The sequence below is a fragment of the Poecilia mexicana genome, unplaced genomic scaffold (assembly GCF_051168715.1).
Source record: "Poecilia mexicana isolate PSO_F unplaced genomic scaffold, ASM5116871v1 scaffold_9, whole genome shotgun sequence".
Lineage (NCBI taxonomy): Eukaryota > Metazoa > Chordata > Actinopteri > Cyprinodontiformes > Poeciliidae > Poecilia > Poecilia mexicana.
Genome location: NW_028263378.1, coordinates 1134265 through 1150019, shown reverse-complemented (window position 1 = coordinate 1150019; position 15755 = coordinate 1134265). Strand labels below are relative to the sequence as shown.

Here is a 15755-nt window from a genome sequence, read left to right as displayed (position 1 = left end):
TTTGATTCTTGAAAGAATCAAAGAGGTGTTGCAGATTCACCTCTCTGCAACACTTTGAGTCACCAAGCTTTCTACTTTTCAAACCCTTGTTATTTGGTCAGTTTGATTTCAGAAGAGCCGATGACATTTTGATCACAGAAACATAAAATTTACTGTATTAAAATGTACTCATCTTTAAGATGACTAGAAGAAGACTCACTGCGTTCACTGATGGCGATGAGTTCAGCCAAAAGTAAAACATTCAGGATTCCCAAAGCCACACAGAGGCAGAGCCTCTTTGGAGCCGTTCGAACCTTAACGAAAACCTGAACCTTAGCAAAATCCAATTAAATACATACTAGATTTCTCTGTAACTTTATTCTTACCTGTGTGGTTAGATGCAGTTTGTCCAACAGGTTCCATGTTGACGTAAATTTCCTCCATCGCTTCAGACTCTGTGCTGCTTTTAACACTGACTATAAAATCCACTGCAGTCGAGGAACTAAGTGAAAAACTGGGAGAAAGGTGAGATGTGTCTGGTGTTCAACATAAAAAGTAACATATTTTAGAGATAACAGCCAAATAAAGTAACTGATGAGTGCGGTTCCACTATTATTTTCTTAAATATCTTACACAACATAAGATTCTTGAAGGTTTTCAATAGTTTCCTAAGTTCATATTTGCTGATTCGGTTCTGTATCAATGAATATTTCTCCTTTTTCTTTGTTTTCCTTCAGCTCGGTTAATCCTACTCATAATAAACACATTACACTTTTCTATCAGTGAAGAAAATAAATTAATTTTACATTCATGCACAACTTTGCAGCCTGTCGTATGGTATCAGAAATTAGAAATGGTTTTAAATCACTGATATAAGGATGAAAAATGTTTGATATAAGGATGTTGTGATGTTCCTGCTCCTGGTGTCCAAACGTAGTTCCTAAAGGGTAATAAATTGTTGGAGCAGATGACCGGTTCACTCCTTGGATCATATGGACCCAACAGTTTTACGGGTCTCATTCTGTCCTGATAACTAGTCATAGCCTTTCTCCCAGTAAATACAACTATCATCTTTGTAGTTTTATTTCTAAATCCTCATTTAACCCTGTTCCTTGTCTTCTTACTGTCTCACTCCAGTAGCAGAAACACTGACATTAAGAAACAACATTATTACCAAACCTCTATAACCGCTGGATCGAATAATTATGAAATTGTACGTATTTATTCATAATTTAAAGATATATACTTTTAGGACTGCCGTTTAGTAAAAAAAAAAGCCGTATGACCTGGCTGCTAGTGTCTAAAACTCAGTCACCATGTCTTCTCATCTTCTGAGGGAGATCGACAGTTTGACAAACAGTTTGCTTTGTGAAGCACCTCCTCACTGGGAGGGAATGGAAAGGCTAACAAGCCAATCAGCTGCATGTTGGGCGGTTAAAGTAAGAGAAACCTGATGCTGCATTCAAAGCATGAAGAAGACCAGCAAGCAAAGCATTCACAGAGTGGATGTAGTAGAATATCAGAGTACAGGAGATACAGGATAGAAGATTTGACTGAATCGAGACATTGTGCAGAAGTTCAGACTGGGAAGCTAACTGGAAAATTGCTAGCCAAGTATGTGGAGCAGGAAAATAGGTTGTAGTTACTTAAATGTATGCAAACCAATTGCCCCAAAAGATTCAATTACTGCAACGTGTAAAAGACAAGTGTAGTTACATTGTGTGATTTTGGCAAACAATATTCTTAAACTCATCCAAAATATTATTCAATGCAAAATTTATTTTACTTTCTGCCAGCAGCAGCAGCATCAGCAGCAGCTGCAGCATGTATTTACTGCATGTCGTTACTTGACATAGTGGTTCTGTTCCAAACCTTTTGGTTTGTTTGAGTAGAAATGGAGTAATGTCTGTGTATGTTAAAATGTTAAACATTTACCACCCAAAATCCTCACTATTTTCAAATAGTTCACTTTTTATTTTGTTCTAGTTGCATACTCAACTTAAATAGATTAACTTATATGGCGTCTTTTTTAAAACCAAAAGTTCCTGCCGCTTGTTTAAGATGAGAACAAACAACAAGTTGTTGAGAATGAAGTGATGTTCACTTGAACTCTTTAATTAAGCAGAATGTTTTATTTTACAGTGAGGAAGGCCGGAGCTTTAGCAGACGGCTGGAGGCATCTGATCCACGCTTCAAACTCAGTACCTGTTTGCTCTACGGCAAAAATGTGGCAAGATTAAATTTAGTCGACTAAAGAAAGTCAGACGGTTCATTCTCCAACGAGTGAAATCTCTTGAGCTAGTCAAGTTTCTTGTTTGTTCAGATCTTGGTGGTCATTTCCATAGTATGGTTACTAATTAACAGTCGATTCTTTTGTGTCTAGATACAATCTGATCATTCAGTTCACAATTGAAGTTTTATAATCAGGATTCTGCAAATTGAATTTTTTCATAGTATATTTCATTCATTCTTTTCACAGTCAAAGCTCCCTAAAAGGGATAGATTACCTTTCTGTGAACTATAATTTTGATTCCTTTGAGTTTCATGATATTTTACGAAATCTGACTGATATGATCTTCTTGAACACATCCTGATGCTTCACATTTATATACTTATCAGTTACAAGAGGTGACCTGTCTGTTAGTGAACATTAATGAACAGGTAGCATCATTAGGACCAAGGAAAAAATAAAGCTGTAGATAATTTTAAAGGTAACAAAACAATTCACCATGTTGTGACCAACTCTTGGAGCTTGGCTGTGTAGCGAGGATGTTTTATTCTTTAGGTAAGTGTACCAACAGCAAACTTGGTTAATGTTATTATAAGTTGGGCCAGGTGTCAGAAGATGTGAGTAAGTCTCTGTGAGAGGGGCTACTTGAGAAAAAAAGCAAAGATTCACTGATTGAATTGTTGGTCGATAGCCAGCATATGTTTGAATTTCTGCAACAAACATTGAATGAAAAGAAAAAAAAACTATATAAAACCTGAATGATCATTCAGTTTGATAAATATTTACATAGAGCATCATTTAATAAATCGATAGAAATCCAAGTGCTCACATCAAAACATCAAATCTAAATAAATAGAAATCGTACTAAATATTTTAAGACTGATGGTTCACATTGATCATTTATAATTTTTTAGTAATGGAACCTTAACAACTACAGGTGAACTATATTTTGTTAGTGCACTTAAGCATGTAAGATAACACGTGGAGTAAAATAATCAATAGGGCCAAAAAAAGCAAACAACGTATAAGTCAGAAACAAAAGCTGTAGATAATTTTAAAGGTAACAAAACAATTTACCATGTTGGAGCAACTCTTGGAGTGTGGTTGTGCACTGTAAAAAAAACTTTAAAGTTTGGGGAAAACTGAAAGATAAACATGAGCAGCAGCCTGATTTAGGCCTGTTTAGTCTCTGTCACATATTCTTAAGAAATACATTTACAGATGAGAAACTTTTACTGAAATGTGTCACACTAGCAAGTGTTGCATAAAAAAATACCTGTGAGTTTCAAATGTACCAACCTTTACTATTTTGGAGAAACCATGAAGCACTGAGAAGATCAGTGTTGATTCAACAACAGAAAAAAAAAAAGACTGAAGCAAAGTAGCATTCACAATGAGGTGAGGACAAATTCTGGAAAGGGATCGATGTTAGTTTGTCTTTCACTTTAACTGTAGAAAAGCTAAAAGTTAAATTTGAGTAGCCTCATGTAGGCCTGTTTAGTACCTGACACATATCCTTAAGAAATACAATTACAGATGAGGAACTTTTACTGAAATGTATCACACTAGCAGGTGTTACAGAAAAGTATCTGTAGAGTTTAAAATTTAAGTGACTGTTTTCGGAACGGAGGAAGGAAATTACAAACTCATAGTCAGCAGTGACTAGTCGTGCTGCCATAAATATTGCAGTAAAACAGTTAAACTGTTGTTTTCCTTCAGAAGAATTGCCTGAGGCAGTCATCAACGGTTGCAGGGTCAGAGGTCATCCCCTCTTACCTAGCCACGGGTTATCTTATATCCTGTTAAAGAGTATGAGGCAGGTTTCACCGTATGTTGACTCAAAGAACAGATGCTCTAAGTTTTTTCTCATGTCCTGTTAAAGATCATGATGCAGCATTTATCTATAGTCTGATACCAAATAACTGCAAAAATCAGTTCTATCTAGGATTTTGCATAGTTGAGGACAGACATGCATGCGCACACACGCAGCAGTAAGACTCTCCTCCTTGAGGATAGATACACACGCACACACACGCAGAACGGCTCTGCAAGGCCCCCTCCTCTTTAAAGACAGATACACACGCAGGCACACACATGCAGCAGGTCTCTGGTTTCTCTGTCAGCCTGTGTCTCTCTTTTGGAACAAGAGTTAAAGGCTTTAATTCCAACACTGTGTATCAAGAAGACAATCTGTTTAAAACCAGAGGTAGTTACAAAATTCCTAATCTAATTCAACATGGTTTAGAATATACTATATATATTTATTCACTTATATTTATTAATTCAATATTCACTTTTTTTGGGGGGGGGGTCACAAGGTCACAAATTTCCCATCATATGATATATGTCACATATGTCTGGGGGGAGGGAGGAGGTCAAGAGGTCACATAGTTCCCATGGGGGGAGGGGGTTTGATATCAATTAATATCAATTAATCCATCAAACTCCGATTAAAATTTGACAGAAGGTGGTATATATAGTCTTCTAGTGGAAACGGTATGTGATGGGAGATTTATGGCCATCAGATAGCGTTCCCCCACTTTAAAACAGGGGAAACGGTATCTGATGGGTAATATTGAGCATTAAATTGCATTGCCCTGTTTTTAATTCATATAGCACTAGGCTATCTATCTATCTATTATAATTATAATATATACAACATATTATAATTATAATATATACAACATATATATATATATATTATAATTATAACTATAACATATATTATGTATTATAATTATAATATATGTATAAAATATATATTATTTATTATAATTATAATATGTATAACATATATATTTATTATAATTATTAGTATTATTACTATTAGTTTCCCGCAAAAACGTGAAGAAAGTGGGACAACTTTGCCGAAACATGTTGTTTGAGCTTTCACGGTGTCCGTAGTTCCTCAGACAAGCGCGCCGAACAAGCGCGTGCTTGCTACGCGCGTGCTTTCTCAGTGCTCATCACGAGCACGCGCCTATTTTGCCGCGTGGGCGGTGCGGAGCGGCAAGAAGACGAAGGGGGAACCGTATCTGATGGGGAAACGCGGATTGACATAACACCTGCTTCACCGAAGGCAACCTCTAGATGCTCAATAGCAATGGCGAATCCTTCCCTCCCACTGAAGTGGTTACTCTGGGTGTTTATTGTCTTTAGTCTATCTCAAAGGTAAGTTATTAAAATGCACATTTCCCTTCATATCGTGAATCTATGTCGGCTCTGTGGATCTGCATATTTCTTGTTCTAAATGCACATAGCAACGCATGCCTCCTCCCATTTAATACCACCCTGTTATTTACGGATTTCAAGCGATGAAAATCTTGATAGGGAATAAACCCGGTGGGTATTGTTGAGAACGAGAATCTCAATCGATGAATCATAATTTGTATTGACACACGGAGCATAAAATCAGCCAAGAAAAGCATTCAGACTTTACTTATTTTATTAACATGTGTAGGGTTGCTTCTTATCTAAGAGTGTGACACACACAGTGTTGTATTTTGGTGATTTGTGTATTGATGAGCCACTCTCTCACAACGTAGAAGAATATAGATCAAAAGAATGATATTTAGTTACTTGAGTCAGGAGCGTTGAGAGATCTTAACTCTGTAAAGGAAATGTTATCTATTCTTAACAACAGGTTAATAAACAAAAACAATGTCATTAACTTAATGCCATAGCAGTTCATGGATTATCTAGCATGGGGTAAGAAATTACTAAATATATGAAGAAGATTTTTCATTTATTTTAAAATAAATTTTTCACATATAGTATGCTTATTTGCTTATAATAGCCTTTGAACTTTTTTAAAATCTGTTCAATATTTTTTTTCAGACCATGGAGACATGTAAAAATATCTAAAAATATTAGAGCTGCAAAGCAGAACATTTTTGTCCTTGCCAAAAGTTTTGGCTGCAAATTAAAATCCACTCTGGGAGTTGTTGTGGGAGGTAGAAAAGTTGTATTAATTAATTTATTTATTTATTAAGGTTTAAGTTTATCTTTTTGCTAAGACTTATTGACGACTCATTAATGATATGATGTTAGGTTATATCATTATGACCTAATAATGATAGGTCAGGTTTGACCACCTATTTTCAGGTGGTCTCACCTGAAGATAGAAATTTACTTACCACTCTAAGTAAAGTCAACTAGAAGTTTGTTTTTATTTTAACTCAGAAACTAAAGTTCATTAAGTTGATTTAACAAGAAACAAGCTGGCAATTTTGTTTTCTAAATTCTGATGTAAAATTTGCAAGATTTATTTGACTTAAAGAGTAGAAGTAGTAAAAATGTCCGCCAGCGCCCCCTGCCGTCCTCTGAACGCCCCCTGGGGGGCGGTACCGCCCACGTTGAGAACCGCTAGTCTAGTTCTTAGTTCTGCATGACAAAATAAAAGGCCCAAATCTTCACAATTATGTTTTTTCCTTTAATAAGTTAAAACATAAATCATATTTGTGAACTTATATTAACCATTATCAAAGCTTGAAACAAATTTAAATATCATGAAACTGTATTTTATTTTGAAAAACCAACACAGGAAGGTGGTTCCTTCCTGTCCAGCCGAGGTGGATGCTGATCAGCATCATACTGGGCTGTATCGGCTGTTTACGTGCTTTTATTTTGACACAATAAGTTTCATGTTCGAGATGTAGCACTAACTTCACTCTGGCGTTGGGATAAAATGCTTTGGAGACGAAAACGTCCGCCGTAAAGAGACCAGTGGACAGAAAACCACGGCAGGACGACGTATAAGAGACGATGGACACCGATATGATCGCAGGAATATTTTACAGGTTTAGAACCGAATCGTTCAAACTGAATTCATCAGCTCTTCCAGCTGATTCTGTAGCCATGGCAACCCAGCCTCCAGTGCATGTGTGTGCTGCAGGTGGTTGCCGTGGTAACTGCCCACCTCTGGATCTCCTTGTCGTTGCCCTCGCGGCGGAACTTGTCGATGTACTCCTTGCTGAAGCGCTCCTGCGTCTGGCACTGCTCCTCGAAGATCTTGATGGTCTCGTTGAAGGCCTCGATGGCGGTGCGCTTCATCTGGATCTCCTGGGGGGGCAGAGGGGTCAGACACTGCGCTCAGCGGCGGCTGCGCGGCGTCCCGCCGGCCGTACCTGCGACGTTCTGGTGTACTCCTCGTACAGCCGGTCGTACTCGCGGTTCTTCTCCTGGTACTGCATGTGGTACTCGTGCAGCTTCTTGCCCACGGCCTCCACGCTGTCCTCCTTCACCACCTGGTCCTGAGGGGCGACACGACCGGCCAATCAGAGGGGCCGCGGCGCCGCGGGCCGCAGGGCGGCCGGGGACACCTACCTGCTGGTGCTTGGACACCGGGTAGAGCAGCTTGACGTCCAGCTTGGGGTTGTACTGGGCCAGAGACTCGTGGCGGTAGTGGTTGATGAGCTCCACCACCGAGCTGAAGGTCAGCGGGTCAGAGAAGCCGTACTTCCCCTCCGATTAAAATTTGACAGAAGGGTGTCCATATAGTCTTCTTATGTGGGGCATCATTAGCATGTTCTCTGTCATTGACTTACTCCATTCAGTATACTAAACATGGCAAATAATTAAGAAATTTAATAAATAGGTTATTTTAGGTAAAAGGCTAATGTGCACAAGGCAGTGCACTAGTGGGGGGCAGTGAAATGCTAATGTTTGTGCTAATGTTAATGAACTGCCTTAATAAAGATAAATAATAAATATTAAAGAGACATTCTATTGGGTGTAGAACAATAGGTGCCTGCCAGGCAGTGCATGGAGGCAGTGACTGACCTGCTTTGCAAGTCAGTCGCTGCTCTCCCTATGCATTGCTATGGGCAGGCCCCAATTAGAGCAGTTCTTGTGTGACCGAGATAAATAAATAAAAAGTGGTGATATCCACTTTTTGGAAGTTTCACAAATCAGAAAAAAGCTTCACAAATCCCAAACATGGTTTTACATATTCTGCTATTAGAGCAGAATAATTTAGTTCAAGTTTGAAGAGTCGAAGCAGCTCCTGTGTGATCAAGACCGAAAAATAGGGCAAAATTGCCCTTTTTTGAAGTTTCACAAATCAGAAAAAGTTTCACAAATCCCAAACATGGTTCTAGATATTCTGCTTGAAGAGGAGAATAATCTATTCCAGGTTTGAAGTGTCTAGGTGTTGTAGATTTGGAATTAGACCAGTTCTAGTATGATTCAGATGCAAAAAAGTGGTAAAACCAACATTTATTGAGTTTTCACAAATCAGAAAAAGTTTCACAAATCCCAAACATGGTTTTAAGTATTCTGCTATTAGAGCAGAATAATCTAGTCCAGGTTTGAAGTGTCTAGGTGTTGTTGTTTTTAAACTAGTTGATTAAAGATGCGGAAAGTAGTGAAAAATTAAGTGGAATCGCCCTTTAGCTATTGGAAGCTAGAATTGGAAACCAACTTCAGCTTCGTCCATAACGTTGACTCAATGGACAGCAATGGGCATGTGTGGCGCACGATAAGTCACATAATGTCCAGTCCAGTAATTTATATCCATCCATATCAATGCTGCTGCCTCTGTCCTTCTCTCGCACTTCCCGCTACTCAGGAGTAGGGGTCAGGTTACGATGTGTTGCATTCAATGTTGTCAGAAAAAAGAGATTCGTGCGCTTAATGTCCGATTTCCCATAACTATTTATTGAATTCATAGTCGCCAGCTGGGGTGGCAACAACGTACATGATGGTGGCAACTGCCAACCCAAATGAGAGCCTTGCCACCCCAGTAGATCCGCCCCTGCATGTGCAGAACAGCTCTGTGGCCTCGGCTCTTCTTCAGCTGCAGAGTTCTTTGTCCATCTCCATCTTGGCCCGAAGCTGCCTGAAGGATCCAACCAAAGGTTCCTCTTTTGCACCCACCTTTTATAGACGTTAGAGGTTTTTTGTATTATCATTTTTATTATTACTTTAGTTCATTATTCAGTCTAATGTTAATCAGTAGAGATGTGCTGTGCTAAAACCTTTTGATTGCTGTGTTGAGTATCTGAGAACTGATTGCTCCCTCTGCCCTGGGAGAATTCTTTTCCCCCTGACCTTTAACCTACCATCTACCTCCAACACAACATCAGTGACCTTTAGTTACAGTTACACATTTTACACCATTTCAAGTTCAATGTCAAAATCACATTTATAACCTTTTAGTTTCTCTGATTTAGCATTCACTTATAATATAATAACCATTACTTATTAGTTACTCTTATTATAATCATAATGTGAGTTATTACAGACATTAATGAAAAACCAAGAATAATCCATTATTCTAATTATTTGATACCAAAGTTACAGTTACTTCTTTCACCTGTAAGTACTTCCATAAGTGTAAGAGTAAATGTAAATATTCTTATAATAAAACCAACATCAACCACTGGTTAAACCAATATTAATTATTGGCCTAATTATAAGTTATTATTAATTCAAGTATTTCACTCTGGGTTTTATCCAGTTACTCAAAATGTTTAGGTTTTATTCTCTAAACCTTTAATGCCCAAAATGAGCAATCTGAACTATTTTTATTCACTGCAGGCTGGAAACTTCCTCTTTCTTCAGGAAACCTGCTCTTCCTGTTCCATGACTCTCGTTCTGCCTGACTATGATTTTTTATCATTAAATAGAAAAAAGTAGAATTAAAGCAAAGTTTGCAGGACAGAATAATAACCAGATTAATTTTATTACAGTCTGACTACTGTTGGGTCTTGATGTCGCCTGTGTAATTATTTTTAAATGTAACTTTATTTATTGTTACTATTAAGCTAAAATCTCCAGCAGGTGGGATGATCTCAGCTTTTCTCAACAAGGTGGAGTGGAGCTAAAATGTTCAGTTATTTCTGAACAACCGTCAGAATTTAAAGACTCCTCTCAGTGAAGGACTGTAGAACCAGGTGGTGTAGAACCAGGAGGTGTAGAACCAGGTGGTGTAGAACCAGGTGGTGTAGAACTGGGTGGTGTAGAACCAGGAGGTGTAGAACCGGGTGGTGTAGAACCAGGTGGTGTAGAACCAGGTGGTGTAGAACCGGGTGGTGTAGAACCGGGTGGTGTAGAACCAGGAGGTGTAGAACCGGGTGGTGTAGAACCAGGTGGTGTAGAACCGGGTGGTGTAGAACCGGGTGGTGTAGAACCAGGAGGTGTAGAACCGGGTGGTGTAGAACCGGGTGGTGTAGAACCGGGTGATGTAGAACCAGGTGGTGTAGAACCAGGAGGTGTAGAACCGGGTGGTGTAGAACCGGGTGGTGTAGAACCGGGTGGTGTAGAACCAGGAGGTGTAGAACCGGGTGGTGTAGAACCGGGTGGCGTAGAACCGGGTGGCGTAGAACCAGGTGGTGTAGAACCGGGTGGTGTAGAACCGGGTGGTGTAGAACCAGGAGGTGTAGAACCGGGTGGTGTAGAACCGGGTGATGTAGAACCAGGTGGTGTAGAACCGGGTGGTGTAGAACCGGGTGGTGTAGAACCAGGTGATGTAGAACCAGGTGGTGTAGAACCGGGTGATGTAGAACCAGGTGGTGTAGAACCAGGTGGTGTAGAACCGGGTGGTGTAGAACCAGGAGGTGTAGAACCGGGTGGTGTAGAACCGGGTGGTGTAGAACCGGGTGATGTAGAACCAGGTGGTGTAGAACCAGGTGGTGTAGAACCAGGTGGTGTAGAACCGGGTGGTGTAGAACCGGGTGGTGTAGAACCAGGAGGTGTAGAACCGGGTGGTGTAGAACCGGGTGATGTAGAACCAGGTGGTGTAGAACCAGGTGGTGTAGAACCGGGTGGTGTAGAACCAGGAGGTGTAGAACCGGGTGGTGTAGAACCGGGTGGTGTAGAACCAGGAGGTGTAGAACCGGGTGGTGTAGAACCGGGTGGTGTAGAACCGGGTGGTGTAGAACCAGGTGATGTAGAACCAGGTGGTGTAGAACCGGGTGGTGTAGAACCAGGTGGTGTAGAACCAGGTGATGTAGAACCGGGTGGCGTAGAACCGGGTGGCGTAGAACCGGGTGGTGTAGAACCAGGTGGTGTAGAACCAGGTGGTGTAGAACCGGGTGGTGTAGAACCGGGTGATGTAGAACCAGGTGGTGTAGAACCAGGTGGTGTAGAACCGGGTGGTGTAGAACCAGGAGGTGTAGAACCGGGTGGTGTAGAACCGGGTGGTGTAGAACCAGGAGGTGTAGAACCGGGTGGTGTAGAACCGGGTGGTGTAGAACCAGGTGATGTAGAACCAGGTGGTGTAGAACCGGGTGGTGTAGAACCGGGTGGTGTAGAACCAGGTGGTGTAGAACCAGGTGATGTAGAACCGGGTGGTGTAGAACCGGGTGGCGTAGAACCGGGTGGTGTAGAACCAGGTGGTGTAGAACCGGGTGGTGTAGAACCGGGTGGTGTAGAACCGGGTGGTGTAGAACCAGGTGGTGTAGAACCGGGTGGTGTAGAACCGGGTGGCGTAGAACCAGGTGGTGTAGAACCAGGTGGTGTAGAACCGGGTGGTGTAGAACCGGGTGGTGTAGAACCGGGTGGTGTAGAACAAAACTAAGAAATTTAAAAAAAATCTTTTCCAATACATTTTCCACCTGGTCTGACTTAAATATGCGGATTGCATCATGTCATTGACTTATTGACATGACTTGTTTATATGCTTCCTGCTGTTCAAATTACTTTTACCCTGTAATGTCTGATTTTATCCATATTATCAGGGGAACATTGTGGAACCAACATGTACGTTTTCTGCCTTCTTTCTTTGTTTCTTTATTACTGGACACAACTGGAGTTTCATAACCTGAGTGAAGTGCCCCCCCTACCCCCACCTTCTTCAAATCAGACAAAATTGGTGTTTATGAAATCAAACATTTTTTTATATCTTTAAAATGACAGCGGCACAAATGAAAATTTTTGCTGCACAAACCAGCACAAACGTTTGACACCAATTTTGTCTGATTTGAAGAAGGTGGGGGGGGGGGGCGACTTCACTCAGGTAGTTTCATGAAGTCTCGTAGTAAAAGTCACATTAATCAGAAAGCCTCATGCTGAACCGATCCTCCCCACAACCATCCTCCAACGTTTGTTTATCACGTCAGAGTTTTAACAAGAAAGAAAAACACGGAGTACATCCGGTAAGATTGTTGCTTTATAAGCCACAACAAGTGTACATTTCATCTTTAGATTTTATGTAACACCATGCTAATAAGCTACATGGTTGTTGGTAAATAATATCACACTGGTTGACAGCCAGCATATATTTGAATTTTTACAACAAACATTGAAAGAAAAGAAAAAACTATATAAACCCTGAATGACCATTCAGTTTGATAAATATCTACATAGAGCATCATTCAATAAACCAATAGAAATCCAAGTGCTGACATCAAAACATCAAATCTAAATAAAAAATACAAATTGTATTAAATATTTTAACACAGACTTATGGTTCACATTAATCATTTCTAATATTTAGTAATGAAACCTTAACAACTACAGGTGAACTATGTTTTGTTAGTGAACTCAACATGTAAGATATTGGATGGAGTAAAAGAATCATTAGGGCCAAAAAAAACATGCAGCGTATAAGTCAGAGACAAAAGCTGTAGATGATTTTAAAGGAAACAAAACAATTTACCATGTTGGAGCAACTCTTGGAGTGAGGTTGTACACTGTAAAAAACTTTCAACTTTGGGGAAAACTGAAAAAATGAGCAGCAGCCTCACCTGGGCCTGTTTAGTCTCTGTCACATATCCTTAAGAAATACATTTACAGATGAGAAGCTTTTACTGAAATGTGTCACACTAGCAGGTGTTACAGAAAATAATCTATTAGAGTTTAAAATTTAAGTGACTGTTTTTGGAACGGATGAAGGAAATTACAATCACGATTTAAAATGTGTTGTAGTTTAATTCCCTCTGAGTTCCTACACTGAGCACCAGGGCCATCGACCCTCCCCTTTGTGACTGTGTCACATGTGAGCACACACACACACACCTACACACACACACACATGCACGCACAGACACACACACACACAGACACTTACCCCAAACCCCTAACTGAATCTTGGCCTCCAGGCAGAAACTTAATGAATGAATCAGTTCAGATTTTTCTTTATACAGACACATTAAGAAATGAGAATCCTTCCAGTTTTATGTCTTGTGCGTTTTAGTATCGTGTGTGCGTATGTGTGCGTGTGTGTGTGTGTGTCTCTGTGTGTGTGCGCTTGTTTGTAATACATTGTGGGGACCAATTGCTCCTCGTGGGGACCGGAGCCTGGTCCCCACTAGGGGAAACCCTGTTTTTGGGTCAGGGGTCAGAGTTAGGGCTAAGGTATGAATTGAGTTTTGGTTGGTTAGGGTTAGGTATGTGATGGCTAGGGTTAGGAAAAGGGTAAAGGTCAGGATTAGGCTGTAGAAATTAGTAGAAATGAATAGAAGTCAATGGAAAGTCCCCACAAAGATAGCAAAACAAACGTGTGTGTGTGTGTGTGTTTCTAGAGAAACCGTCTCCTGATAGGAGAAGTTTTCCCACTGATGGGTATTTTTCTCGAACCTATATAAAAGAACCACAGACAACGTATATGAATTTTATGACAAAGCTTTTGCAAAAGGAGAAGACTCCATCAACATCTCCTCCGAGCTGCTGACAGAGAGTTCTGGTCTGCTTTCACGTGAGCTCCTTCTTTTATTGTCAAAGAAAAACAGTCACAGGGGGCAGTTAGGAAAACAACAGAGGTCGTAAAACATGTAACTAAAACAACCAGCAACCCAGTTCCAGGTGTGATAACTGATCTACGGTCTGAGCCCGGTTCAGCTCTAGGTCAAACTGTCAACTAAAAAAAGGGTAAATAACACAAGAAGAATTTAAGGTCTGAGAACCACAGAGTTTGACTGTCTCACGATGAAGATGAACAGACAGTCGTGACCTCCAGGTCAGTTCATACACACATAAGGAAGAGAACACTTTAAACAGAAAATCACAACAATACTGATTAACATTAGACTGAATATGAACTAAAGTAATAACAAAATGATAATACCAAAAATTCTCTAACACCCACCATCTCTCGGCTCCCAGCAGGTTTATAAAGACCAGGTCAGCAGCTCAGGTTCAGCAGCCTTCAGACAGAAGATCCGACCAGCCAATCACCTGGGGACAGGTGAGTATTCAGCTTCATCCATTCATCTCTCTTTAACTGTTTAACAGTGAAACTGTTACTGAGCAGTTTGATAAGGAAACCATCATTTTGACAAACTGGACAGAACCAGCTGGGTTCATATTTGACCCGTTTTTCTATCAAATCCTTTTAAAATCTGGAAATATTTCTGTTTTGTCTGAATTTCAAGCTTGATTCAAACCAACTTTAGAACAACTAGTTCTGCTTTTACAGTTTTATCAATGCATATAAATTATATTTTATTTTCATTTGTTGCAGCTGAATCTCCGTGAGAAAGAGATGTTTCATATTTATCAGATATATAAAGATATTTTATTTAAATAAAATGCTCTCCTCTGTAGCCAGATGTATCAGGTCTCCGTCTCATGCTTGGTTTAACTTTGATGCAGGAGCCAGAGATGACGCAGTACATCACTGACCTCGATGTTTCTCTGAACGAAGATGAGGAGCGGTATCTAATTCATCAAGGCTACACCAAAATCCCTGTAGATCTGAACAAAGGAGTCGGGGGAAATTACATCTATCTCTGGTACAAAACCGGTACCTCTGGAGCGATCACCAGGATCCAGTTTTCCTTCACTGATGAGATGACACAGGGTCTGATCACTGAAGGGTACCACAAGATCGATAAGGATCTCAACAAAGGAGCCAAGGGCAGCTACATCTACCTGTGGTTCTTCAAAGGTTCTACTGAGTACGACGTCCCGATCGTGGAGCTGGCCGTCTCCACTAATGCAGAAGAGGACGCCAACAAGGCCCAGCCTCAGTGGCAGAGGACGACCTGCGACCTGAACCGTGAAGCTGGAGGAGATTGGATCTACCTGTGGATGAAGAGGGAGCATCAGACCTACATCTGTGACATCCAGGCCACCAACAATCCTTCTTCAGATGCCAACTTGTTCCGTCAAGGTTACATCCGGATAGATGAAGACACCAACAGAGGTGCAGGTGGGTCTTACGTCTTCATCTGGTACCAACAGAGCACCGCTGAGAATAAGGCCATCAGAGATCTGCAGGTCTCCACTGATCAGGCGTCCGAAAGGAGCTATGAGAACCAACAGTACAATCAGGTGAGAGTCAACCTGAATGAGGGAACCTCTGGAACCCCGGTGTACCTGTGGTACAAGAAGACGGACTTCAGCAACGATCCCATCAAGCTGCTCACGGTGATCCTCGACATGGAGGCAGTATCCGCCTACAAGAGGGCCGGCATCAACGTCATCGAGAAAGACCTCAACTCTAACAATGACGGCGTGAAAGAGTATGTGTGTTTTAAGTAGAGGGTCCTGGTTATTCTGAGCAAATATCCCTTTATTCTGATCACATCTTCATCATATCCAGCTTCTGCAAAATGATTTGCTATCTGAATTTGATTCTGTCTTAATAAAGTTGAGCATCTGA

At 40.7% G+C, this 15755-nt stretch overlaps 2 protein-coding genes across 3 annotated transcripts; one reads left to right on the top strand and one right to left on the bottom strand.

Moving 5' to 3' along the window:
* Positions 1–5234: 5234 nt before the first annotated feature.
* Positions 5235–15755, top strand: LOC106904537 (uncharacterized). 2 transcript variants are annotated; one of them, XM_088008585.1, is made up of 3 exons: positions 5235–5380; positions 14258–14336; positions 14744–15755. In XM_088008585.1, the coding sequence occupies exons 1-3, from the start codon at positions 5313–5315 to the stop codon at positions 15632–15634; spliced, it is 1038 nt and encodes a 345-aa protein (XP_087864711.1). In that variant the 5' UTR covers positions 5235–5312; the 3' UTR covers positions 15635–15755. The 2 variants fall into 2 exon arrangements, with proteins under 2 accessions (XP_087864711.1, XP_087864710.1); XM_088008584.1 differs by having other exon boundaries at positions 5238–5380; positions 14255–14336.
* Positions 6708–13119, bottom strand: LOC148157562 (phosphatidylinositol 3-kinase regulatory subunit gamma-like). Its single transcript, XM_088008426.1, has 4 exons — positions 13102–13119; positions 7535–7672; positions 7336–7461; positions 6708–7270 (listed from the first exon to the last, which is right to left on the bottom strand). Exons 1-4 carry the CDS (start codon positions 13117–13119, stop codon positions 7040–7042), a joined length of 513 nt encoding a protein of 170 aa, XP_087864552.1. The 3' UTR covers positions 6708–7039.

What these genes read in the sequence shown, in the direction of transcription:
- LOC106904537 (XM_088008584.1), top strand. Translation starts at nt 5,313, where the DNA reads ATGGCGAATCCTTCCCTCCCACTGAAGTGGTTACTCTGGGTGTTTATT. An exon ending in GTCTTTAGTCTATCTCAAAG is followed by an intron (nt 5,381 to 14,254) that starts GTAAGTTATTAA and finishes CTCGGCTCCCAG; the next exon opens with CAGGTTTATAAAGACCAGGT. An exon ending in AGCCAATCACCTGGGGACAG is followed by an intron (nt 14,337 to 14,743) that starts GTGAGTATTCAG and finishes ACTTTGATGCAG; the next exon opens with GAGCCAGAGATGACGCAGTA.
- LOC148157562 (XM_088008426.1), bottom strand. An exon ending in CGGTGTCCAAGCACCAGCAG is followed by an intron (nt 7,462 to 7,534) that starts GTAGGTGTCCCC and finishes GTCGCCCCTCAG; the next exon opens with GACCAGGTGGTGAAGGAGGA. An exon ending in AGTACACCAGAACGTCGCAG is followed by an intron (nt 7,271 to 7,335) that starts GTACGGCCGGCG and finishes CTGCCCCCCCAG; the next exon opens with GAGATCCAGATGAAGCGCAC.